The sequence below is a fragment of the Loxodonta africana genome, chromosome 20 (assembly GCF_030014295.1).
Source record: "Loxodonta africana isolate mLoxAfr1 chromosome 20, mLoxAfr1.hap2, whole genome shotgun sequence".
In the NCBI taxonomy this organism is placed as follows: Eukaryota; Metazoa; Chordata; class Mammalia; order Proboscidea; family Elephantidae; genus Loxodonta; species Loxodonta africana.
In genome coordinates this window covers 70,901,452-70,927,837 of record NC_087361.1, presented here as the reverse complement: position 1 = coordinate 70,927,837, position 26,386 = coordinate 70,901,452, and the positions used below count along the sequence as shown (strand labels likewise).

At 40.4% G+C, this 26,386-nt stretch overlaps 1 protein-coding gene across 3 annotated transcripts in view; it reads left to right on the top strand.

The window, feature by feature from the left end:
- ZC3H11A (zinc finger CCCH-type containing 11A) overlaps positions 1-24,858 on the top strand; it is a 39,996-nt gene extending 15,138 nt beyond the window's left edge. The window contains exons 4-16 of one of the 3 annotated variants that reach the window (XM_023548290.2): positions 1,291-1,494; positions 1,618-1,734; positions 2,320-2,400; positions 3,447-3,557; positions 4,318-4,380; positions 6,525-6,626; positions 10,761-10,829; positions 15,439-15,942; positions 16,271-16,350; positions 20,377-20,707; positions 21,922-22,088; positions 22,449-22,516; positions 22,885-24,858. In XM_023548290.2, coding sequence (XP_023404058.2) covers positions 1,291-1,494; positions 1,618-1,734; positions 2,320-2,400; positions 3,447-3,557; positions 4,318-4,380; positions 6,525-6,626; positions 10,761-10,829; positions 15,439-15,942; positions 16,271-16,350; positions 20,377-20,707; positions 21,922-22,088; positions 22,449-22,516; positions 22,885-23,143 — 2,156 coding nt within the window. In that variant the 3' untranslated portion in view covers positions 23,144-24,858. The remainder of the gene's footprint in view (positions 1-1,290; positions 1,495-1,617; positions 1,735-2,319; positions 2,401-3,446; positions 3,558-4,317; positions 4,381-6,524; positions 6,627-10,760; positions 10,830-15,438; positions 15,943-16,270; positions 16,351-20,376; positions 20,708-21,921; positions 22,089-22,448; positions 22,517-22,884) is intronic. The other 2 variants (XM_023548295.2, XM_023548294.2) reach the window with 2 other exon arrangements.
- Positions 24,859-26,386: the final 1,528 nt, after the last annotated feature.

The window sequence follows — 26,386 nt, the reverse complement described above, 5'->3', positions numbered from 1 at the left end:
GCATACTGTACAAAGTATTTCATTGCCTTCTTTCCCTCTTAGTGAGTCTGTTATTTCTACTTTCCAGATGAGGGAATTGAATTTATAGATTAAATGACTTGTACATGGTCATAAAACCAGTTCGTGGCAGAGCCACTTGATGTTGCCAAAAGCCATGCTGCATCACAAGTGTTTCTTGGCGTGACAGCTTAGATTATTATAGTTTAATTCATTTCCTGTTTTCTTATGAGACCTACAGAGGTTTGTAAGAAAACTTGATTCTCTAGGCCAAGGGTTGACAAATCTGGGCCTCCTCTTGTTTTATAAAACAAGTTTTGTTGGGATGCAGCCACAGTCATTTTCTATGGCTGATTTTGTGCCACAGCTGCAGTTGAGCAGTTGAGACAGAGACCATATGTGGCCTGCAAAGCCTGAAATATGAACTAGCTAGCTAGTTTGCCAACCCTGCTGTAGGCCGTAATCTAAAATAAGACTTAACACTACAAAAAACTAGTATCTTTTTGGAAATGCAAATTGCAAATAAATGTTAACGAGGTAAAGAGAGGGCATGGCCCGATCCTGTAGCATCTAGCTATGTAAGCTTTATGTAGTTGTTTCCAAAGCTCCTTTTAAAGTAATTTCCTAATGGAATTACCAGCCACTTAAAGTCAAATCTGATGTGATTAAATTTGATGGTTACATCTTTTCAGCTCTATATGAGGAAAAAAAGTAGGCTCTTTATGGTTTGGTTCAAATAAGTGTTATCTACTGTCTTAAAGCTACTACTTTGCTGAGCAAAAATCATGTAATTTCAGTATTTAAATGAAATGTCTAGAATTTACAGTTACTGTGCATCTAGCAAGGAGCCCTGGTGGCGCAGTAGTTAAACACTTGCCTGCAAACCAAAAGGTCGGCAGTTTGAACCTACCAGCTGCTCTGCCGGAGAAACATATGGCGGTCTGCACCTGTAAAAATTACAGACTTGGAAATCCTGCGGGGCAGTTCTGCTCTATCCTATAAGGTTGCTGTTGGTCAAAATTGACTCAAAGGCAATAGGTTGGTTTTTTCTCTTGTTCGTTTTATCAGCAGTATTGTGACCACTTATTTTGAATGTATTTATGTACAGTGAAGAGTTATTAGCTAAAGGCACATTTTCCACCTCCGGGAGTTTAGAATCTAGTTGGAAAAGTAGAGAAAAAGACATAAATGTTCATCAGGAAGATACACCACACTTATCATAGGTGGACAGAGCTTTTCAATGTGTTGGGATTTATCTTCTGTTTTAATTTACTGCTGATTTTGTATATTTAGCTGTGCTACCCACTGTGCCTGAGTCCCCAGAAGAGGACGCGAAGGCCAGCCAGCTCGCAGCTCAGCAGAACAAACTGTCTGTCCAGTCTAACCCCTCCCCGCAGCTGCGGAGCGTCATGAAGGTGGAAAGTTCAGAAAACGTTCCCAGTCCCACACATCCACCCGTGGTCATCAACGCTGCAGATGACGATGAAGATGACGACGGTAAGTTTTAGCTCTTTCTTTAAGGCAGATACAGCCAGGTCCACTTAGGTAACTGGAAGGAATTAGGGTTGAAGCTCTAGGCCTGCTGGGAATTGTAAACTTGTCTTAAATGTTGACATTTAGATCAGTTTTCTGAGGAAGGTGATGAAACCAGAACGCCTGCCCTGCAAGCGACTCCTGAGGCTCATAACGGGTTGCGAGTGCCTTCTGCCCGGAAGCCCGGGGCCGGTCTGAAGCAAGGTAAGGGGGGCTGTGAGTGCCTGGCCTTCTCGTAGGTCTGACAGCACCCCTGAATGTGTCTCAACTGTTCAGTCGCCTCTGGAATTTAGGTCCTGATCACCATCACCACCGTCTTACCTCCCCGTCACCTGCCTGCCCCACATACTTTCCCTTATTTATCCATTTTGAAAACTTTGATTGCCAGCTGTGTGTAGATAAAATGCCTGCTACGTGTAGATAAAATGCCTGCCATGTGTAGGTGACATGCCTGCTACGTGTAGGTGACATGCCTGCTACGTGTAGGTGACATGCCTGCTACGTGTAGGTGACATGCCTGCTATGTGTAGGTGACATGCCTGCTACGTGTAGGTGACATGCCTGCATATGTGTAGGTGACATGCCTGGTATGTGTAGGTGATATGCCTGCTATGTGTAGGTGACATGCCTGCTATGTGTAGGTGACATGCCTGCATATGTGTAGGTGACATGCCTGCTATGTGTAGGTGACATGCCTGCTACGTGTAGGTGATATGCCTGCTATGTATAGATAAAATGCACAGGTGAAAAGGCACTAGTTCTCACGTGATTCCTATATGGGTTTCTCAGGTGAATGTTTGAATTTTGGAATAAAAACTCTTGAGGAAATCAAATCAAAGAAAATGAAGGAAAAATCCAAGAAGCAAGGTGGTAAGTCATCATGCCTTTTGACACAAATGGTTGTGTGGTGCTAGAGAAGAAGAATAAGAACACTCTGGAAGCAGCAGCCAAAATGAACAAGTAGATTTTACTTGTGTGGCTTGTTTTTAAGTAAAACACAGACTTCCTTCAAATCATGGTTGCTTGTTGAATTCTTTACAACTGTGTTTCAGTCCCTAACTACTCAGAGCTAGGCACACATAATAAAGAACCTGAAAGAACCTGTTTATCCTAAGAAATACAACTCTGAAAAATAGCGTTATTGTTGGGTGCCGTTGAGTTGATTTTGACTCGTAGCATCTCTGTAGAACTGCCCCATGGGGTTTTCTTGGCTGTAATCTTTATGGAAGCAGATCACCAGGTCTTTCTCATGCAAAGCCACTTGGTGGGTTCAAATCGCCAGCTGTTTGGCTAGTAGCCACATGCTTAACCATTGTACCACCAGAGCCCCTTAAAGAATAGCATATAAAAACTACATTAAGAGAGGGAAGACTTCATTTTGCAGTAGATGACTTCTTCCTCAAGGGCTGCTAGAATTTTCTTCTGGAGCTTGCCTTGGCTTGGTTGATTTGTAGTTCCCACACTAAAAATTATAGTTACGGCATGAAATGTACTATCTAGAAAGAAACAAAAGGTCCTATGGTTTCTCTTACTGAGGCTTGTTCTATAGGAAACTTGGAGTTGAGTTCTGCAGATGATTAAATTTAGAAGGAAAAGGTTCAGTTGAGATACCTGATAGCTAATGTGCATTTGAGGAACTTTACAATGTTAGCCTTTTGGGTTGAATGCTTAAGCCACTCAGAGCAGTTGGTGTATTTTATTTTCACGTTGTGCCCCAGGCAGATGAGAAACAGGGATTATCTCCCCTCCCATCACCACCCCAATTCCTGTAGGCAAACATACTCAGAAAGACTGATAGGCTTGTAGCTATCAGCCTGTATTTGATTTTACCGGTCACAAAAACAGAATTTCTTTACTTGTGATAGTTTTGTTACTCTCTATAAATCATTTGCTTTTTTTTGGTGTGTTATATTCAGAAGGTTCTTCCGGAGTTTCCAGCCTTTTACTCCAAGCCCAGCCTGTTCCAGGTCCTGAAAAAGAGAATGTCCGGACTGTGGTGAGGACAGTAACTCTGTCCAGTAAACAAGGTGAGCAATGGGTAGATTCTAGAGTTGTCAGACCAGGACTTTCATCTAACTGGGAGGGCGCCATCCTCAGGGGAATCTGCCTTTGAGGAATTTGTGGGCGGACTTTGGTATGAAAAGAAGTCAGCACATTTAATTATTAAGATATCGAAATTCTTATTCAAACAGCCCTCACATTTATGTGTATTTAATTTTTATATTTACTGTTCATCTTATTCATTCAACAAACCTCATTGTGAGTAAAGAACTGTAATAAACCTCATAGAAAAATATAAAAGCGTTTTCTTTCAGTAGTTTTAAACTTCATAAGGAATATGAACAAGTATTTGCAGTATACAGGTACATTTAAATATTTGTGCTATTCAAGCAGCAATGAATCAGAGAGGAAAGAGAGCTTCTTGGTGAGATGATCAAGGAGAAGTTAAATAGTAGAGATAGCATTGGAGTAGAGTGGAATTTCCTTTAACATGTCAAAGCACACAAGCCAAGGTATAACCTGGATTTTATAACTAATTGACTAGAGCACCAACTGTCATCTGATACCTGGCTGCTGTTACTCAGAAGGACTACACGGCTGCTTGCTCCTAGGCTGTGCATTTGGCTGTTTAAATTATTGTTTTTAGGTTAAATCTTTTTTAAAATTAGTTCCTTAAGACAGATCTGATTTTCAAGACGCTTTCAGAACATATTTTGCACCCATTAGTAATTACTGAATGCAGAAAAATTGGCTACTGGTAGAGAAACTCTGTTTTTGCAATTTCAGGAGAAGAACCCTTGGTTAAATTGAGTCTCACCGAGAGACTGGGGAAACGAAAAATTTCAATAGGTGAGATGAGTTTTGTGTATATTTTTTGTTTTCTACTCGTTTATGCATGAACGGGACACTCTCTCCAACTTCTCTTTACACGAATCCACTGTTGGTACTGGTTTTCCAGCCCCTGTGCTCTTGGCTGAAAGGACTTCTTACAAATTTTCTTCATGTTGTAATGTGTGAATTACCCCTTTTGTTGAAGTTATGGAAATTTAAATTGTTAACAGTTTTAATGAGATTATGGTCAACTTTTTGAAGGCACTAGGTTTTAAAAGCAGTGAAGAATACCTCTGTTTCTTTGGACAAATTGAAATTTATAGTTTTTAGAGGGAAAAAGCACCCATTTAAAACCTAATTTGTGTCCTTGAATTTACTGGTACTGTTTTATATCAGGGAGGTGCTTTACCCCAGGGTATTACTGAATTTTGTATACCTACCCTCGTGTTTCTCAACAGAATTATTTTGAAAATCTTCTGACTTTAGGAGGTTCCTTCATATTCTTTTAAAATGTGCATGCAAATATGAAACCTTATCTCCAGTTTGTGTTGTCTTTGAATACTGTTTTCACTGCCTGATCTTTAAAATTGTCCTGAACTTATGTTTCAGGTTTTCAGACAGTCAGAAAATGGGAATATGTCAATTATACTGTTACAAAGTTACTGCCTTTAGTAGTAAAAACTACTTATAAAAAAATTCTCAACGATTAAACCATGGCTATCAATGAAATGAGGTCCATGGATGGCACAGTTTGTGCTTGACTGCTAACCTGAAGATTGGCAGTCTGAACATACCCAGTGGCACCACGGAAAAAAGACCTGGTAATCGGCTCCCGTAAAGATTACAGCCTAGAAAACCCTATGGGACGGTTCTACTTTGTGACATATGGGGTTGCCAAAGTCAGAACCAACTGGACAGCAACAGATCTGTTGTTTTTTTTAAATAAATTAATATTTACTGTGGATCTGCTCTTTTTCAAGTGCTTTTTGTTTAATCTTTAACCATGAGAAAACAGGCACAATGCTTGGCACTTAATAAATGGGCAGTGAATACATTCTGCGCTGAGCTCAGGCTCAAGAAAGGTTTAGGTGACTTGCCCAGGGTTATATACATGAACGTGCTGTAGATTGTATAAGTCATTTCCAAAGAGAACCTAGGAGAGGCAATCTGTAGAAACTGCTTCTATCTATGTTTCAGGAAACAGCCTTACTTAATCTTTTACCAGTTCTGGATTTTAAGAGCAGTATTTAATCATCTAATCATGTGTTTAGAGCACAAGCCAAGCCAGGGCTCCAGAAAATGAGACTTCAGCTGTGATAAAACTGATCCAGAGATTTTAATTAAAAATTAAAGAAAAGAGCTGTCTTAATGTCTGCATACATGTAAACTTTGTGATTTTATGTGTGTGTATGTGTGTGTGTTCCATATTTAAAGTATAAATGTGGGGAGAGGGACAATTACAAGTGTGTAGGGTTTTTCAGGGTTTTCATCTGACCCTACAAAGAAATACATCTTCAGCCAAGCAATCTGAAAAACAAGTTTTGAAAAATGTGTAACATTTAAGCAACTTGTATAGAACAGTGTCATAACATAAGCCAGGAAACAGGAAACGTGGATTTGTATCTTAGCTCTGTCACCGCTTGGTGTTCTCGGTAAGATACGGACTTTCAGAACTTTAGATTTCTTATCTGGAATTGAAGGGGAGCTATTTGGCCTTTAGATTCTTCATATTACAGGAAGAGTTAAAATTTTATTTTCTTGCTGTCTTCCTAATCATCCCAGATGCATTTGACATGAATTTTCTTAGAATTTAGCAGCTGGCTAGTTAAGATCTTTTTCTACATGAAGATTTTTCACATTTTCCTGATTCTGAATTTCAACTCTAACCAGGCCCTAGGATCCTGTCTTTCTAGTTTTAGTGTATTGTTTGGGAAATGGTGATTTGTGCCTTCTAACCCTTTGTGTCCCTTTCCTTATTTCTTCTTTCCGGGTTGTTTTTATTTCTCCTCTGACATCGATTCTAAGGAATTTTGTTAACAAACACACCATGTAAATGCAGTAAATTTATAAAATTACCCTATGTTGTCTGCTTTTGCTTGTGTTCCTTGACCTTGCTGAAGATTTGATTTGAACTCTTAAAACTAAGGTCCTCCTGTTTGTAGGTGGTGAAAACAGTGATCCTCCATTAAAGCGCAGCCTTGCACAGAGGCTAGGGAGGAAGGTTGAAGTTCCAGAAACTAACACTGACAGAACAGCAAAGAAAGGTACCTTTGTTCTGATGTACTTGTGTGTGTGTGTACACATCATGACACTTGTTTCTTATAATGTTAACAGCTGTAGATTGCCATTCTTCTGCTTAGATAAGTTTGATTATTATCTTCTCGTATCTGTTTTATTCATTCAGCAAACATTTGAGTGCTCACTGTGCTATAGATTCTAGGTATAAACCATTGAGCAAAATAAACACGATCACACTCCTCAGGAGCTTATGGTATAACAGGAGATAGAAATAACTTACAAATATATACATATGTGTGTGTGTATATATATAGTGATTTAGATAAAAGTTTACAGAGCAAATTAATTTCTCATTAAACAGTTAATACACAAATTATTTTTGCAACATTGGTTGCCAGCCTCGTGACATGTCAGCACTCTCCCCTTGTCCACTCCAGGTTCCCTGTTTCTGTTTGTCCAGTTTTCCTGTCCTTTCCTGCCTTCTCATCTTTGCTTTTGTGTTGATGTGCCCATTAGTCTTATATATGTGATTGAACTAGGAAGCATGACCCTCACATGTGTTGTTCTCTCTCTAGATCTGTCTAATCTTTGCCTGAAGGGTGAACCTAAGGAGTGACTTTAGTACTGAGTTAAAATGCTCTCGATCATTAGGCATTAGAGAAATGCAAATTAAAACTATGATGAGATTCCATCTCACTCCAACAAGGCTGTCATTAATCCAAAAAACACAAAATAATAAATGTTGGGGAGGCTGCGGAGAGATTGGAACTCTTATACACTGCTGGTGGAAATGTAAAATGGTACAACCACTTTGGAAATCTATCTGGCGTTGTCTTAAAAAGTTAGAAATAGAACTACCATACAACCCAGAAATCCCACTCCTCGGAATATACCCGAGAGAAATAAGAGCCTTCACATGAACAGATATATGCACACCCATGTTTATTGCAGCTCTATTTACAATAGCAAAAAGCTGGAAGCAACCAAGGTGTCCATCAACAGGTGAATGGATAAATAAATTGTGGTATATTCACACAATGGAATACTACGCATCGATAAAGAACAGTGATGAATCTGTGAAACATTTCATAACATGGAGGAACCTGGAAGGCATTATGCTGAGTGAAATTAGTCAGAGGCAAAAGGACAAATATTATATAAGACCACTATTATAAGATCTTGAGAAATAGTATAAACTGAGAAGAACACATACTTTTGTGGTTACGAGGTGGGGAGGGAGGGAGGGTGGGAGAGGGTTTTTTACTGATTAGTTAGTACATAAGAACTGCTTTAGGTGAAGGGAAGGACAATACTCAATACAGGGAAGATCAGCTCAACTGGACTGGACCAAAAGCAAAGAAGCCTCCGGGATAAACTGATCAGTGGAGCAAGGGCGGGGGTTTGGGGACCATGGTTTAAGGGGACTTCTAAGTCAATTGGCAAAATGATTCTATTATGAAAACATTCTGCATCCCACTTTGAAATGTGGCGTCTGGGGTCTTAAATGCTATCAAGCGGCCATCTAAGATGCATCAATTGGTCTCAACCCACCTGGATCAAAGGAGAATGAAGAACACCAAGGTCACACGATAACTAAGAGCCCAAGAGACAGAAAGGGCCACATGAACCAGAGACCTACATCATCCTGAGACCAGAAGAACTAGTTGGTGCCCGGCCACAACCGATGACTGCCCTGACAGGGAGCACAACAGAGAACCCCTGAGGGAGCAGGAGATCAGTGGGATGCAGACCCCAAATTCTCACAAAAAGACCATACTTAATGGTCTGACTGAGACTAGAGGAATCCCGGCGGTCATGGTCCCCAAACCTTATGTTGGCCCAGGACAGGAATCATTCCCGAAGACAACTCATCAGACATGGAAGGGACTGGACAGTGGGTAGGAGAGAGATGCTGGTGAAGAGTGAGCTATTTGTATCGGGTGGACACTTGAGACTGTGTTGGCATCTCCTGTCTGGAGTGGGGATGGGAGGATAGAGAGAGTTGGAGGCTGGCAAAATTGTCAAGAAAGGAGAGACTGGAGGGGCTGACTCATTAGGGGGAGAGCAAGTGGGAGTACAGAGTAGGGTGTATATAAACGCATATGTGACAGTTTGACTTGATTTGTAAACGTTCACTTGAAGCTCAATAGAAGTTAATTTAAAAAAAAAGTATAGTAAGAGACATTTAAAAAAAAAAAAAAGGTATTTAGGGGCCATACACTTGGGGTTTCTTTAGTTTTTGTCGGACCAGCAAGCCTGTTTTTTTTGTGTGTGTGTGAATTTGAATTTTGTTCTACATTTTTCTCCTGCTCTGTCTGGGACCCTCTGTGATCCCTGTCAGAGTGGTCTGTGGAGGTAACTGGGTACCATCTGGTTGTTCTGGGCTCAGTCTGGTGGAGGTTATGGTAGTTGCGGTCCATTAGTCCTTTGGACTAATCTTTCCCTTGTGTTTTTGGTCTTCATTCTCCTTTACTCCAGCCGGGATGGGACCGGTAGATGTATCTTAGATGGCCACTCAAGGCTTTTAAGGCCCTAGCCACTATTCACCACAGTTGGATGCAGAACATTTTCTTTAAAAGACTGTGTTCCACCAGTTGAGCTAGATGTTCCCCAAGACCATGGTCCCCAGCCCTCAGCCCAGTAGCTTGGTCTCTCTGGGCATTTGGATGTGTCTGTGGAGCTTCTGTGTGAAATGCTTAAGTTGTGGTAAATTCTGTGATGAAAGAAGTATGTGGTGCTATGGGAGCACATAGGAGGGGCACCTAGTCTAGCAGTCTATCAGGGAAAGATTCCTAGAGGAGGTGATATTGAAGCTTAGACCTGAAATATAAGATAGGAATTGGTCAGGTGAAGTTGAAGGGCCAGGTGCTGTGTGTGTTCCAGGTGGAAACAGTAACATGTGCAAAGGCTCAGATTTAAGAAGGCATGATGTGCTCAAGGACCTCAGTATGGCTGAAACAGAATTTGGGTAAAGAGATGGTTAAGTGGAGAGGGAAGGAGGGACTGGATCATGTAGAGCTTTTTAAGCTGTGTTAGAGAGCTTGGGCTCATCCTAACATAATAGCAAACCACTGAAATGTTACAAACCAGGATCAATGGCTCAGAATCGCATTTTAGAACCGTCTCTCTACTCTGCCTGCAATATTGAGAAAGATTAGAAGGGGACACGACCAATGGCCAGGATGTGAGTTTAAGAGCCTGTTAAAATAATCCAGACAAGAGGAATTAGTGGCACAGATTTAGTGTTCTAGAAGTAGATATGGGCCCTGGTGGTGCAGTGGTGAAGAGTTCGGCTGCTAACCAAAAGGTCAGCAGTTTGAATCCACCAGCCACTTCTTGGAAACCCTGTAGGGCAGTTCTACTCTGTTCTGTAGGGTCAGTATGAGTCGGAATCAACTCCATGGCAATGGGCTTCGTTTTTTTTTTTTGGTTTGAGAAGTAGGTATGGAGAGATGCGGACTAAATCAGAAGATATTTGGGAGGTAGAATCATTTGTCGTTGAAGGAGAGAAAGGAGTCAAGGGTTGGACTTTTTTGTCCACCTTGTGTGCCCTGCAGTTAAACATTGGAGCTAATTACTTTTAGCAGAATAGCATTTTTTTTTTCTTTCTTTCTTTAGCTTTAGATTTTCTTGAAGATAAGTAATTAGGTATTGTCTTTCCACTTGTTCTCTAGCCCAAGAGGATGCTCTTGTTTAGGGCTTTCTGGTGTTCTCTGAGCAAGCGGAAGTTACTTTTTATTTGCAGCCAAATTTCCTTCCTCCCGGGCTCCTTTCCTCTTTGTCTGTCAATCAAATTGAAGATTCTCATTACTAATTTAATAGCATATTTCAAATAGATTTATGGGTAATAACCTTTTGATGTCAATAAGATTTTAGGAAGTTGTACAGTAACAAAATGATTCCCCTGAATCCAGTAGTGTTTGCTTCTCAGATCCAAAGAAAGGCAGTTTCTTTTTTAGCTTCCACGGTGCTCTAGGGACTCTGTGATGCACATGGGTCTGTTCTGCGGAGAAGGGAAGTTTAAGACCATGAGAGGTTATTTTAAAAATTTTTCCATTAGAAGAAAAATATAAACCTAATTTGTGAACTTTGAAAAAGTAATTTGATTTATAAAAAGTCTCTGTTTAACTTTTATTTTTTGAAATTATTTCTATTTATAGTTCAAGTTTCCAAATCTCTGAAGGAGCGATTAGGCATATCCACTGATCCAAACAGTGAGGCAGTGACAGGTGAGTGAATCCTAAGACTAAGTCCTGATGTTTTTTTCTTGCCATAAGAATCTTTGCTTTCCCCCCCAATTTGTTTGTTGTAGTTAGATTAAAAACCTGTTGCTGTGGAGTCAATTCCAACTCGTAATTACTCTATAGGACAGAGTAGAACTGTCCTATAGGGTTTCCAAGGAGCAGGTGGTGGATTCAAACTGCTGCCCTTTTGGTTAGCACCGAGTTCTTAACCACTGCGCCACCAGGGCTCCGTAGTTAGATTAGAGCTTGTGTTTTATTTTTTGTCATTTTGTTTGTTTTTTAAGTAATATACTTAGTGTCTGAATTTCCTTTTTGTACTTAGAGATAGCAAAATGATTCTTCATTATGGTATTAATAGTGGGAAATTAGAAACAATTATCCAACAAAAGGGAATTAGATTAAATTATGGTAGCTGTGTGTGAAAATAATCAGTCATTGAAAATCACGTTCTGAAAAGTAATAACATGGGAAAATGCATTATGTGAAATGAAGAAAGATTACAAAAGAACAAATACTACTTTTGACCTAGAACAGAAGAATCTTTAAAAAAATGGAAGTGTACTTTCTTGTTATGAGAACTTACTCTTAGGAAAAATATTCATGTGTATGGAGTGATTCCAGTATTATAAAGACAGAAATACGTGTTTAGAAAAAATGCTGTGAAAAAAGTACATGTACCCATTCATACATACAGACACGCACAGACATCCACATCCACATATGTGTACAGTTTAAAGGATGACAAAATGAACATCCGTGTACTCAGCTCTCCAGCTTTTGTCTGCATTGCTGGATTCAGTTTGATGCATTTCATCTAGGATTTTTAATTTTTACATCTATATTTATAAATCATGTTAGCCTGTGCTTTTCCATTTTTATTCTGTCCTTCTCTGATTTTGGTATTAAGGTTATACTAGCATCATAAGGGAGTCTCATGTCAGACGTTCATGTTCTTTTGTAGGGAACCTGAATTTATCCTCCAGAAACTTTCTCGAATTTTCTTGTTGTTGCTCCCTGGCATGCTGCAGCTTCACTGTGGTGGATCTCAACCCAGATCTTTTTTTTTTTGCACTTGGCACACTATTCAGTAGGTCCTTTGAATCTAAGGACTTGTCTCCTCTAATTGTAGAAAGCGTTCCTCTAATTTCTTTGAAAATATCCTCTCTGCCTTTCTTTTTGTTTTCTCTTTATGGAATTCTTACTTAGACACACCTTGGAACTTTCGGACATACGTTTTGCATGTCTTGGGACTTGGCTTTTGTACTTCTGATTTCTTTGCTTTTTTGCCTCACCACCTGTGAGCTTTACTCTGCTTTATTTTCGAGACCGGGGTCAGCAAACTTTTTCTGTAAAGGGCCAGATAGTAAATATTTTAGGCTTTATGGTCCACAGTCTCTGTCGCACCTATTCAACTCTGACATTATAGTGAGAAAGCAGCACACACAATACGTAAATGAATGTGTTCCAATAAAGCTTTATTTTCAAAACTAGATGGTAGCCAGATTTGGCCCGTGGGCTGTAGTTTGCCGATCCTGTCCTAGATGGCTGGTTTTGAGCCAGCTTTGCCCGTCTTGTTATTCAGTCCTTCTGTTGGACATTTAAGGAGCCCTGGTGGCACAGTGGTTAAAGGTATCAACTGCTAACCAAAGGTCACGAGTTCAAAACCACCAGCAGATCCATGGGAGAAAGATGTGGCAGTCCATTTCCGTAGGGATTTACAGCATTGGAAACTCTGTGGGGTCACTATGAGTCGGAGTCGACTTGATGGCAGTGGGTTTTTATTGGACATTTACTTTGACACTTGTGTTTTTATTTTCTAAAACTTATTTTCCCTGACTTTGCCTTTTTCAAAGTCTGATTTGGCTGCTCTGGGGTTTCTCATTTAAATGTTTTAAAAATTTTTTTGGTTTTGTGTGTGTTATGGCTTCTAAATTGCTTCACTTTGCTTATTTTGGATCATTTTTAATGTTATTTGTCGCTAGTTGTAAGTATCTGGCTTAGGTTTCTTCTGTGGTTGTAAAAGTCTTTTTCCCAAGTAGCTGTCTATCCTGACTGGAATATCTGACTGATAACTGCCTGTGTAGAGAGGGTGTACTGAGGCAGCTTGTGTGAGTTGCAAGTTGGAAGTAACAATTGACACAGTAAGAAAGGCTTTCCTTACTTTCAGAGTAGAACTAACTTTTTCTTTTCTACCTTTGCTTTTTCCTTCCCCTGCCTCCTTTTTCTTCTTGGCCTTTATGGAAGCCTGGAGTTTCCATGCTCTACTTCTCTAAAGCCCCAACATCCTTATGATATGTTCCCTTCCCAGGCAAGTGCTTCTGTTTTTAAGGGCCAATTCTCAGGAGAAGGTCATGACTGGCGCAACTGATGAATACACAGTCCTTAAATTTCCACCCCAGTGGTTATCCCGAGCCCATTGTTACTTTTCATACTAGGTGACCCAAGGTTGGCATATTTCTTTGGCTGTGTTGAATAGCTCTCAGCCCTACAGTCCTGCCTTTTTTTTTTTTTTTGCTAAATTCAGACATCTGTTTCCTACCTTCAGGAATTCCTCAAGACCTATGCCCTTCTGGTGCATTCTTGTTTTCCATTGCTATTGTGCGTTTGTTTTCATTTCTAATTTCTTCTTTATCATTTTGATGAAATTTTGGTAAGGTGGGAAAACCATTCATATTAATTTTCCTACGGTGATAATTTTGAGATCATCTTGAAATGGAAGAATTTATAATTTTTACAACAAACCTAAAGAAATAATTCAGTGTTTGAGTGCTTCCTATGTAACGCGCAATGCTAAAATATTTCAGGCAATGAAATAGATACGGTCTCAATAAGTGTCTGGTATAGTTGGAGATAGGCAGTTACAGTACCGTGTGATCAGTGCTGTGCCCAGAGAACAAACGAGAGTTGAGGATGTCAGGTTCTAAGGTGAGTCCTGAACTCAGTTAAGACCAAGCAGCAAGGGCCTTGAACATTATGCCCTTTTAAGAACTATCTATATGGGATCAAATTGACAACAGCAACTCGAAAGATTAGATAGGAACCTTAATGACAGAGAGTTTATGCTAATGACAAAGGAACAACTCAGAAAAGGAGGGTGAGAATGGTTACACAACTCCAAGAATGTAATTAGTGTCACCAAATTGTACATGTAGAAACTGTTGAATTGGTGTATGTTTTGCTGTGTATATTCTTAACAACAACAACAACAAAAATTTGGGGGGGTGGAGAAACAGGCAGCAAGGGAAGTGAGATGGTAGAAAATATTCCATGTAGGGCGGACAGCATATTCAGAAGTTCAGGAGACAGAACAGAATGTGTTTAAGGTTGTGAAAGGGTTTTTCTTGATTCGTTGAGTAATTTCGAAGAGTCGAAACAAAGTTAAAACAGTTTCGGAGATTTATTAGCCAATCATACAATTCACAAATTGGATAACACACACTATGAGACTGTGTGCTGCACCTGAGAAGAGGCAATATCCAGTTTTTACAGTCCAAGGAACAAAGAAAGTCAGGAAGTCCAAGCAGTTTCGATGACTCTTTTGGATAGTCATTAAAATGTCTCTTGAAATCCTTTCTTTCTCAGAATTTTGTTTGGCTAAGAAGACAAACGAGGCAGGTCTTGAGGGGTCAGTGCCTGCCAGCACCAGCTTGTCTGGAATGTGGGGCTATTTTAAGAGTGGTAGTTACACGTAAACTTAAAGAAATAAGCTAGTTATCATCTCTAAAGTTTAAGTTACTTAGTATCTTAAACATCTGCCCTGTGAAATGAGGTGGTATTTATCCTCTTCCAAGCTTGGCGTAAGTGACTCCATCTTGTTTTAGCCATTGTTTTTATTTTTCTTTTTCCTTAAAAGTTATTATTCAGTGATTACAGATGTGTGTGTGTATTATCTCCAAATTATTATTGTTTATCCCACATCACTTCATTCTTTCTTTTCCTAGCACTTTAGACATGGGGATAGTTATATATGTCAAGTGTGAAATTTGCTCTTCAGTTTAAACAGATCGAGAGTGATTAGTGTATCATTAAAAACAGCTGTTCAGTTGGTTTCGTGGCACACCAATCTCTGGGCCTGCCATTGTTCCTCTGCCTTGTCACTTGTTTTACCTTCTTTACATCATTAAATATCACTTCCTCTGAAAAGCTTCCCTTAGGCCATTCTAGACAAGGATTGGTGTTCTTGCTATAGCATTGTACCACTGCCTTTATCAAAGCAGTTACTACCACACTTTTTCATTGCTGGTTTAATTGTCTATTAGAGATTGTATTTTGCTCACCATTATATTTCTAGCATAGTGTCCAGCACATGTCTGAACTAATTTATTGCTGTTTTGAATGGTAAGACTTGAATGGTAAGAAATGACAGATTTCTTCAACTAGTACATGCCTTTCAGGTGCCTCAAAAATAGCCTCTGAGAAGATCAGCAGTTTTTGCCTTCTAAGAGTTTTCCTTAAGGGTCATACTACCTGAAACATGCAGTAATCTAAAATTGAGATTGAAACTAATATAGGACTCTTGATCATTTTCATTGCCTGCCTAAGGGATATCTTTCTACCTTACATACAATGACATATTTTTCCCCCATGAAAACAGAGAAAGTTACTAAAGTTGGCGAGATCCACGTGAAGACACTAGAAGAAATTCTTCTTGAAAGAGCCAGTCAAAAACGTGGAGAATTGCAAACTAAACTCAAGATGGATGGACCTTCAAAAGCCGATGACTCCACTTCAGGAACGAGAAACTCCTCCAGTATCCGAATCAAAACCTTTTCTGAGGTCCTGGCTGAAAAGAAACATCGGCAACAGGAAGCAGAGAGACAAAAAAGCAAAAAGGATGTAACTTGCATGAAGTTAAAGGCTGAGAGTGAAATGAAGAAGCCAGTGGTTTTGCCACCCATAGTTGCCAGCAAAGGACTGTCAGAGGAGCCTGCAGGGAAAACAAAGCCCATGCAGGAGGTGCACATCAAAACGCTGGAGGAAATCAAACAGGAGAAGGCACTGAGGGTGCAGCAGAGCTCTGAGAGCAGCACCGGCGCCCACCCCCAGCCCGAGGGCACACCAGGGGCAAGGCGGCTCCTGCGCATCCCCAAAAGGACAGGTAACCAAAGAGCTGGTCTGTAGTGTTGCTTGCCAAAATGCTATTCCACGGGTACCCACAGGAGTTCTGTGAGAACTTTTATTTGTTGGAATAACTTTGAAAAGTGCTGGATTCATTAAAGTTAAGCTATTTTTTATAGTAGCACCATATAGACCTTTGATATCCTAACGGACATTTTGAGACTTTATGAGAGCTCATTGGTTTTGTCTAAAATTTGTTTTGTCCTATTTTATCATTATTTGCATTAAGAAACATTTTGCTTGACCTCAGCCATCAGGAAGTCACAGCCTATATGAAATAATTAATGACATGTTTAATATGAATATAGGTATAAAAGAAGAGAAGAAACTTCAGGAAGGATGTGAAGTTGCATCTCAGAGCAGTGCTGCTACAGCAGAGGCTAAAGAGGTGGGTTTATTTAAGATCACTGTGTAATATTTTTTGTCTGTGGCAAGCAAGGGCTAGATGAATGATAAAATGTGCATTTTAGTATTAAAACAAAAACAAACCGGTCCATTGGTGTGGAGTCAATTTGAACTCATAGCGACCCTGTAGGACAGAGTAGAACTTCCCCATAGGATTTCCAAGGAGCGCCTGGTGGATTCAAACTGCTGACCTTTTGGTTAGCAGCTGTAGCTCTTAACTACTGTGCTACCAGGGTTTCCCTTTTGGCATTACCTTATAATAAATTTCTATTAAACTTTTCACTGATAACATTATTCACTATGCTTATAGTTTTCTATGAGAGTTTTCTCTACTTCTATGTATATCAGTGTTCTCTGCCCTTATAAAGTGGTTTTTAATTGGCCATTAATGTTTTTAATTTTTATTTCCTGCCTTTCAGAGTAATAACGTATTATCGATTGAATTGTGTCCCCCAAAAATATGTGTTGTAAATCCTCTGGTTATGATCCCATTTGGGAATGAGCTCTTTGTTTTGTTAATGAGGCAGGGTTAGTGTAGGGTGTATCCTGAGTTAATCTCTTGAGATATGAAAGATATTAAACAAGCTAGCAGAGACCAGAGACAGGGAAAGAGAAATGCCAAGCCATATGAAGATTGTCCAGAAGCAGAAGCTCAGAAGAGCTGACGAAGAGAGAAAGCCCTACCCTAGAGCTGGCATCCTGAATTCGGACTTCTAGCCTTGTAAACTGTGAGAAAATTAATTTTTTAAAGCCACTCACTTGTAGTAGTTCTGTTATAGCAGCACTAGATTACTAAGACGTAGTGCTACAAAACTTGGGAATTTCTACTTTATAAAAGAATGAAAAAATCCTCATAATTCCACAACCCAGATGTAAGCACTATTAATTTTTTTATGAACTTCCTCTCAGCCTTTTCTTTATGTATGTATGCACATGAACTTGTTTAAGATTTAATTCATGTTTACAACATAATTGAGAACTCTACAATGGTAACTTTTACAGCCTGCTTTTTTTTTTTTTTTTTAATAATTTTACCGTCTTAGTAATTCTTCAAAACTTTAGTTTTTACTGGCCACATAATATTCTATTATAGAAATATAATCTTTCTGGGCATTTAGATTTTGTTCTACACAATTATAAAAAATAGTGAACGTCTTTGTTCATAAATCTTGGTGCAGCTGTCTGATTATTTAGATGTCATTAGTATTTGACTTAAAGTCGTGCATGTTAGCCTATAGACACTGAGATTTTATTGGTCCACACATCTTTAATTCTAATTTTTCATTTTAGCTTGGTATTGTCTGTCTAACATCAAATAAAGAACTTTTCTCTTGGATTCTGGGTTATGTCACATTGTGCTTGACATAGATGTTAACCCAGTGTCTTAGTTGTCTTAGTACTGCTCTTACAGAAATACCACAGATGGGTGGCTTTAACAAACAAATTAATTTTCTCACAGTTTAGGAGGCTAGAAGTCTGAAATCGGCGCCAGCTCTAAGGGAAAGCTTTCTCCTTGTGTTGGCTCTGGAGGAAGGTCCTTGTTTCTGAGCTTCTGCACCTGGGCGATCTTCATCTGACTTAGCATCTCTCTTTTCCTATCTCTGCTTCTTTAAACCTCAAGAGAGACTGACTCAAGATATACCCTACACTAATCTTCCTTATTAACATAACAAAGACAACCCCTTCCCACATGGGATTATAATCACAGGCACAGAGGTTAGAATTTATAGCACATATTTTTGGGGGACATAATTCAATTCATAACATTCTACCCTTTGGCCCCCCAAATTCATGTTCTTGCCACATGTAAAACACATTCACTCCAATCTCATCTTCTGAAGCCTCTAAATCACATACGGGTGAGATGTTAGGCACATTCCATCCTGAGGCAAAATCCCTCTTCATCTGTGAACCGGTGAAGTCTAGAATACATGTTATCTGCTTCCAGAGTACAGTGGTAGAACAGGTACAAGGTGTAGACATTTCTATTACAAATAGGAGAAATTGGAGAGAAAGAAGGGATAATTGGCACCAAGCAAGTCCAAAACCCAGCAGAACTATTTACATCAGCTCTCAAGGTTTGAAAATAATCCTCTGTTCTCTGAGACCAGCTGGGTAGTGGGCCTGCCCTCCAGATTCTGGGTGTTGGCCATACTCCCTGGGTTCTCAGTGGAGGCCACTTGGGCCTGGGTTTCAGCTTTGCCTCCCAGGCCCACTGGGATGGCAACCGTGTTCCCTTGTCTTCGGGCAGCCTCATTCTCCTAGCTCATCTGAGTGGCAACTCCACCCCCTCGGCTCTGGCAGGCCCCTTTCTTGTGCCCCTTGGGCATGGCAGCCGCATCCCCCTGGCACACCTTAATGGCAGCCCCACAGTCTGGAACTGAGTTGTCCAAGATCCAACTCTTTGAAACCTAGGAGGCCTTACACTTTGAGATCCAGGAGACCTTGGCCCCACGCTTGGAAACAGATTATACGCCCTGCTTCTTCCAACAGTTCTGCTGATCTCCGTATTGTTCCATGGAATGGTCCTTTTCTTTTCTCGGAGGATAACAGATGTAGTTTCTTTGGCTTCTTTCCACCTATAGAATTCCAAGAGGCAGACAGTGTTCTTCCCATGGCCAGATTGAAGCATGTGAGCGCCCTAAGCATTGATAATTTGTGGCACCCCTTTGCTTGCTCATGTGTTTGATTGGGTTATGAGAGTTTTATACACACACACGCGTGCGCATGTGCGCGCGCGCATGCACGTGGAAACCCTGGTGGCGTAGTGGTTAAGAGTTTGGCTACAGCAGGTCATTATCTGCCAGGCACTTCTTGGAAGCCTTATGGGGCAGTTTCTACTCTGTCCTGTAGGGTCATTATGAGTCGGAATTGTCTTAATGGCAACGAGTTTGCTTTTTTTTTTTTTTATTTTGTATATACATATACACACGTGTGTGTGTATGTGTCTTAGCTCTCCATGATGTAACTTTGTTTTAAATGTGACGATAATATTAACTATTGAACACAAAGGTTACGTATGCCATTTTACTATAAGCAGCAGGGAGAAACCACACAGCCCCTTTAAGATCAGGGTTAGAAATCTCCCGAGTCAGATATTCAAGTTCATTACTTACAAGTTCTACCTTCCACCAGACATTTGAACATACTTCAGACAAGCTCTTTGCAACTGCATAGAAAGCATTACTCTTCCTCCATTGTCCAATCACATGTTGATCATTTTCTTTGAAATCCTCACCAGAAGCACATTTAACGTCCACATTTCTAGCAACATTCTCTTGCTGGCACCGTAGGTATTCTCTAAGGCAGTAGAGACTTTCTGTATAGCTCTCCTCACATCCTTGAGAGCCCTCATCAGAATCACCTCTGACATCCATAATTCTACCAACAGTCTCGTCAAGGCATTCTAGGCTTTTACTGTAAGATACCTTAAAACTCTTCCAGCCTCTACTTGTTATCCAATTCCAGAACTGTTCCCACATTTCAGGTATCTGTTAGAGCAGCACCCCACTCTTCCAGTACCAAAGTCTGAGTTATCTCGTGCTGCTATAACAGAAATATCACAAATGGGTGGCTTTAACAAACAAATCTATTTTCTCACGGTTTGGGAGGCCAGAAGTCTGAATTCAGGGTGCCGGCTCTAGGGGAAGGCTTTGTCTCTCTCTGCGGGCTCTGGAGGAAGGTTCTTAGCTCTTGGAGCTTCTGCTCCATGGGCATTCTTCATGTGGCTTGGCATCTCTCTTCCCCCATCTCTGCATTGCTTGTTTAATCTCTTTTATATCTCAAAAGAGATTGACTCAAGATACACCCTACACTAATTCTGCCTCGTTAACACAACAGTGACAGCCCATTCCCAGATGGGATTATAACCAGAGGCATAGAGGTTAGGATTTACAACTCATATTTTTGGGGGACATAATTTAATCCGTAACACCCAGTATTTATTAAATAATGTTTATCATGTGGCTTGAGGTACTGAATTTTAATGTTGTCAACGAAACACCCACAGGCTTCCGATGAGACCACAGGAGGTGGCATCACTAAAATTCAAGTCAAGAGATGTGAGACCATGAGAGAGAAGCACATGCAGAAACAGCAGGAGAGGGGAGCCCCACAGAAGGAAAAATCCGTTTTAACACCCCTTCAGGGTGATATAGCCTCTTGCAATACCCAGGTGCCAGAGAAACCAGTGCTCACTACTGTACCAGGTGTCGCTCGGCACCCAACAAAGCGGCTGCCCACAAAGTCATCCCAGAAAGTGGAAGTAGAAACCTCAGGGATTGGGGATTCAATATTGAACGTGAAATGTGCAACACAGCCCTTGGAAAAAAGGAGTAAAGGTGAGTGCTTTTTATAGTGTATCTTGCTTTAGGATTTCAGAGTTACCAAGCTTAATTAACTCCCTGGAAACAGTTGGGTTGAATTTAATATGCCTTATATACTGGTGAAAGGAGCCCTGGTGGCACAGATGGTTAAGCACTTGGCTGCTAACCAGAAGGTTGGTGGTTCGAATCCACCCAGCGGCTCTGAGGGAGAAAGACCTGGTAATCTGCCTCTGTAAAGATTGCAGTGCAGAAAACCCTATGGGGCAGTTCCACCCTTATCACATGGGAATTGCCATGACTTGATGGCTTCTGTCTTAGTCATCTAGTGCTGCTGTAACAGAAATTGACAAGCAGATGGCTTTAACAAACAGAAGTTTATTCTCTCACAGTCTAGCAGGCTGGAAGTCCAAATTCAGGGTGTCAGCTCCAGGGGAAGGCTTTCTCTGTCGGCTCTGGAGGAAGGTCCTTGTCATCAGTCTTCCCCTTGGCTAGGAGCTTCTTACACAGGAACCCTGGGTCCAAAGAACATGCTCTGCTCTTGGTGCTGCTTTCTTGGTGGTATGAGGTCCTCCTCCCTTGGTCCCGGGATTTGGCAAGTGATGCTGCCAGGGGGCTGTAACACTTTGCAGGGGATGGGGGCCCACCCTCAGCCACCTAGTCCAGGGAAAGACTGATGACAAGGACCTTTCTCCAGAGCTGACAGAGAGAGAAAGCCTTCCCCTGTAGCTTATGCCCTGAATTTGGACTTCTAGCCTACTGGACTGTGAGAGAATAAACTCCTGTTTGTTAAAGCCATCCACTTGTGTATTTCTGTTGGAGCATCACTAGATGACTAAGACAGCCCCTGACAACAACATACACTGGTCAGATAGGCTTATTAAAAAAGACAAAACTAGATGAATTCCTTTCTCAGAACTTATAGTTGCTGCCTAAAAAGCTGTATCTAAAACTTTCCACGGTGCATCCTCCCTCTGGTTTTGAAGAAGGAAAACACCTGGGAATAGAAAAACAGTGGCGAATTCAAGAGCCACTGAAAGAGGGGTCATTTGAGTATGTAAATCTACATTGTGGCCATTTGTTGTAGGACAGATTGCCTTGGAGCATTTTCAGACTTTTGTTTAGTGCCATTCCTAGTATTGGAGGAATTTTTGGTATTTTATTCTGAATCATCCTCCGTGTGAAAGAGAAGTAATTCTAGCTATTAATTGAATATTTTCTGTCCTTTGTAGCTAAACCCAAAGTGAATGTGAAGCCATCTGTGGTTAAAGTTGTTTCAGCCCCCAAATTGGCCCCAAAACGCAAGTCAGTAGAGGTCCACCCTGCCGTCGTTGCAGCCGTGAAGCCGCTCAGTAGCAGCAGCATCCTGCAGGAGAGCCCCGCCAAGAGAGCAGCGGTGGTAAGCTGCGGACCTGACTGCACGGTGCTTTGTTCTGTGTGGTAGGAAAGAGGGCGGATTCACACTCTCACAGCCTGTTATATCTGTGTGCACTGCGTCCTGCCATTTCCTAAGCATTTTGGTTGTTTAGGTTGCTGCTGTATTTTACGATTACAGTTAAGACATTTATGGAGTGGCAGGACAGGGGATGTTTTACCTAATTTTGGGGTGGCAAGGTATCTACTTCTTTGTACACTCAGCATTTGGATTATCGATTCTTGAATTCCCAGGCTTAAAGAAAGGTACCATGAATCCAAGAGGCAGCAAAAGACAGATATGCAGAAACAAAAAGCCTGACTTACCCTTACTCTTACTTTGTAGGCTGTTGTCCCGCTCCTCTCTGAAGACAAGTTAGCCACTGTGTCCGAGACAGAAAAACCTAGGGACAGGTAATACCACACAGTCCTTTTCAACCAAACTTTAGACCTCTAATAGTGTTGTTTATGTTCTCGAGAGAATAACTGCTAGGTAACTTTAAATATTTATAATTTAGCCTTATCTAAATAAATCTTCTGAACTTCAAATTAATCGTAAGGAAACGTGAAATTCAGTGTTGCTGTTCTCCTTTGGTTCCATTATATATTTTGCCTGTATTATTTAAAAGATGTTTTTAACACCTGGCTGAAGTCTTCTTTAAATTACGAAAATGCTTGGTTCCAAATCCGTAAAAGTTTTTTATACGTCCTGAGACACAATTCCTTCAGCCAGCCATTGAAAAGGGGCACTTTTCTAATCTTTTTTTTTTCCCCCCTTACAGTCTCGTGCTGTCTCCAACTCAGTCCTCTTCAGATTCCTCGCCACCAGAAGTATCTGGCCCTTCCTCATCCCAAATGGCTACGAAACCTCGCCGCCTCAGCTCTGCATCAACCGGAAAGCCCCCACTGTCTGTGGAGGATGATTTTGAGAAACTAATATGGGAGATTTCAGGAGGCAAGTTAGAAGCCGAGATCGACCTGGATCCTGGGAAGGATGAAGATGACCTTCTGCTCGAGCTCTCAGAAATGATTGACAGCTGAAGCTGGCAGTGAAAAACTTAAAAAAAAAAAAAAAAAACACCAAAAAACTGGACTTAGTTTCATCTATTACAACATTTACCCGAGGTGATCATTTCATTAGTCTAGAACTCCTCCCACATGAGAAGTATACCTCTGAAGTACCCGTGTGTGTCCCAGATTCCTTTGGGTCAGATTTTTAAAGTCACGCATTTCATTTTGTTCATTTGATGCCGTTGTTTAGCATCTTTGAGATACAGTTCTGTTTGTCTTTCTGTCCACAAAAAGAGACTGAGAGGAGAATCCTGGCGAAGGGTGCAAGAGAACGAGTGACTCCTTGAGGTGTTGGTCAGTTTTGGCTTTTTTTTTCCCCCCTTTGTTGTATTATTTCTTTTATGAATTGTCTTAATGTACTTAATATTACCTGAATTTGAAAAGAATGAAGACGGCTGCTACCATTAAGGACCAAATTTCATGCTACCACTAAACAAAAAATTACTTCGTCTATGTTAAATTGTCTGTCTTTTTAAATGTATTTAGAGATTGAACTAAGCTTTAGAGAGGTGCTGAGTGACTCCGGAAGCCGGTGATCTGGATAGAACCTTGGGCCTGATTGTGATGCTCCTGCTGCTCTGTAAGCCTCTGAAGAGCAATAGCTAATTTATTATTACTGTAATTTCTTCAGGCTTTAAAGTGCCTCAGGGGTGCCCTGAAACTAATTTTCTATTTCTGGAATTCCCTTGATTCTCTGTAAGAGATGGCGACATGATTAGAGGAATTCCTTTTTAGTATGAAAGTTGTCCCTTCTTTAGTACTTGTCTCCTATTAAATTGTCAAAGGGACAAAAATTGGTTAAATTTTTTATTTCTATCTCTCCCAGTGAACTCCTCTTGCCCAGTATTTATTTGGGTCCCTGTACCTAACCGAGGGCAAAAATGAACTCATTTAAGCTGCCAATATTTATCTCTGGACTGTAGCAGTACACTGACTTGTACTGCAGCAGGGATATTGAAACGCTCTGGGGGTGTATTGAATACCTTCCAGCTCTACAGTTTTCTTCATTTCTGAATCGAATTTTCTTTTCTTGTGTTGGTCTCCTTCATATCACCTCAAGGGTTTAGACTTGTGAAGGAACAAGAATGATGGGGATAGTAGTCTTGAAAGGAGACACACTGTACATAATCAGAAGGAAAAAGAAGGGACTTCCATTTTGATATTTTGCTCTAGGGGGCCAGTTTTGTTTCTCAGAGGGAAATCTGACCCACCTGTCACGCTGGCTCCTAAGGAACTGCTGTTGTAAGCGGCTCATCAAGAGTTGAACTTCATGTAGCCTTGTTGGGAATATGGAAAAGGAAGAAAGGCACAGGACTGCCCGTTCAGTCTTGGAAGCTCTGAGTGATTCCGGCCCAGCAGCGATGATGTGGAGTCTGTGTGCAGACGCCTCTCCCGGGGCCTCCTCCGTGACCGAGGGTTGGGGGTAGCCCTCCGAAGCAGGGGTGGGAGGCGAGGGTTTCCCCACAGCTTGTCTACTTATTTCATTTTTGGAATCACCTTACAGATTCCAGAACCCTTTTGTATATAACCTTTATTCTTTTGTTTTTTAAAAATAACTTTGTTTCATATTTAAATCCCTTGTATTAGTCATTGATTCATGTTCAGCATTATTTCAGCCATTTGCCATTACAAAAAAAGAAATACTTATTTGTGATTTAAATAAAACTGGTGTAGGAAAGTCTTGACATCGTGAGTAAATAGTCTTACGTTACTTAAACCTAGACTCCGCCTTGACAGAGGCCTCAGTCAGAATTTTGTTACCCATTTCGTAAATGGTCCAATTTCGCAGATACCGTTTGGCTTTAGAGACCTTTCATAAGGACTTATGCCGCACAGATCCACACGCGTGCTTCGGTTTTAACTGCATACGCTAAGTTAGGTAAGAGTGCATCTGATTATTATATGTACCTTCTGTCGCCTGAGAATTTCTTTATGACACTGATACTTAGTTGCTGTTAATGTAATTCAAGTGGTGCTATTAAATCTTTAAAAGGAGGGGGGAGATTGGAAGTGATTTTAAATTCAATGACCTAGAATTTCAAGCATGAAGGTATAGCATGTAAAAAATCCCTTAATTCAGGAGAGTTCAGATGTTTTCAATAGTATGCCAATTTTTAAATTGTTATGGAGGTAAATACATATTAGCTACTAAGAACATAGATTTTTTAATAGCAGTCTAAAAGTCTCCAGTTCAATCAGCCTTTCATAAAACACAAAACAGATTGTGTATTTAATTTTGAGTGATGATGGCCTTCAATTTTAACATTAGGTGGAGGCCCCAAATGTTGCAGAGTTTGGCCACAGCCAGAAATTTTCAAGATAGTTTTGAGCTCATGTAAATGATCCCCCAAATTCTGACCTTAACCCAGATTCCAATGGAACCTCTCATACGTCCAAAACAGCTTATTTTCATCAGTCTGAAACCACCATAGAGCTAAGACTGATGTTTAATAATTAGAACGGCAGGAACAAAATTTGTTCGATGCTGGTCAGAGTTCTGTGATCCTCTTCTAAAGCTGACTGCACTTCACCAGGATCGTTCTGCAGGGATTGATTGAAGTTGGCAGTTTAGCAACAGGAAATGCATGGTCTCCGCTTGCTGTTTAGTAGGCAACACTGTTAACTAGCCAACGTTTGTTCAGTTCTTAACTATCTACCTCTTAATTCACATATCCATTTTGACACTAGACCCTACACTGCATCGGAAGATCATTGCTGTTTTTCGCACTAGTTTCAGTGTGCAGATTCAATGGTACGTTCTTACGCACCAGCGGGTTTGATTAGTTGAACCTTTCAAGAGCCCTTTTTAATTAAATGTTATCTGAAGAAGCTGCTCAATAAATTTTTGAAAGTTTCCACAATCCAGACACATGAAATCTCCAAAGTGCTTCAGTTTATTTTGAATTTGCAAAATCATGTTAAGATCATGAACCAAAAGAAAATACTTGATCATTTTCTTAGCATTGTACAGTAACATGGTCAAAAATTAAGCAATGACCCTAAATAAGGACAGCAATCCAGAAATTTATGTATTTTTTAAACTTGGGTTCCAGAGGATTTGTTGAGTTGCCCTATTAAGTTGGGTTGAATTTATAACTTTTTAAGGTATTAAAAAGTTATATGAGTCTATGGTATAAGCAAAAAGCACTAAGTGAACTTAAACTTGGTATTGCTCTTCCCTAGTTTTTTGGTCTTAGACACTGACTGTATTTA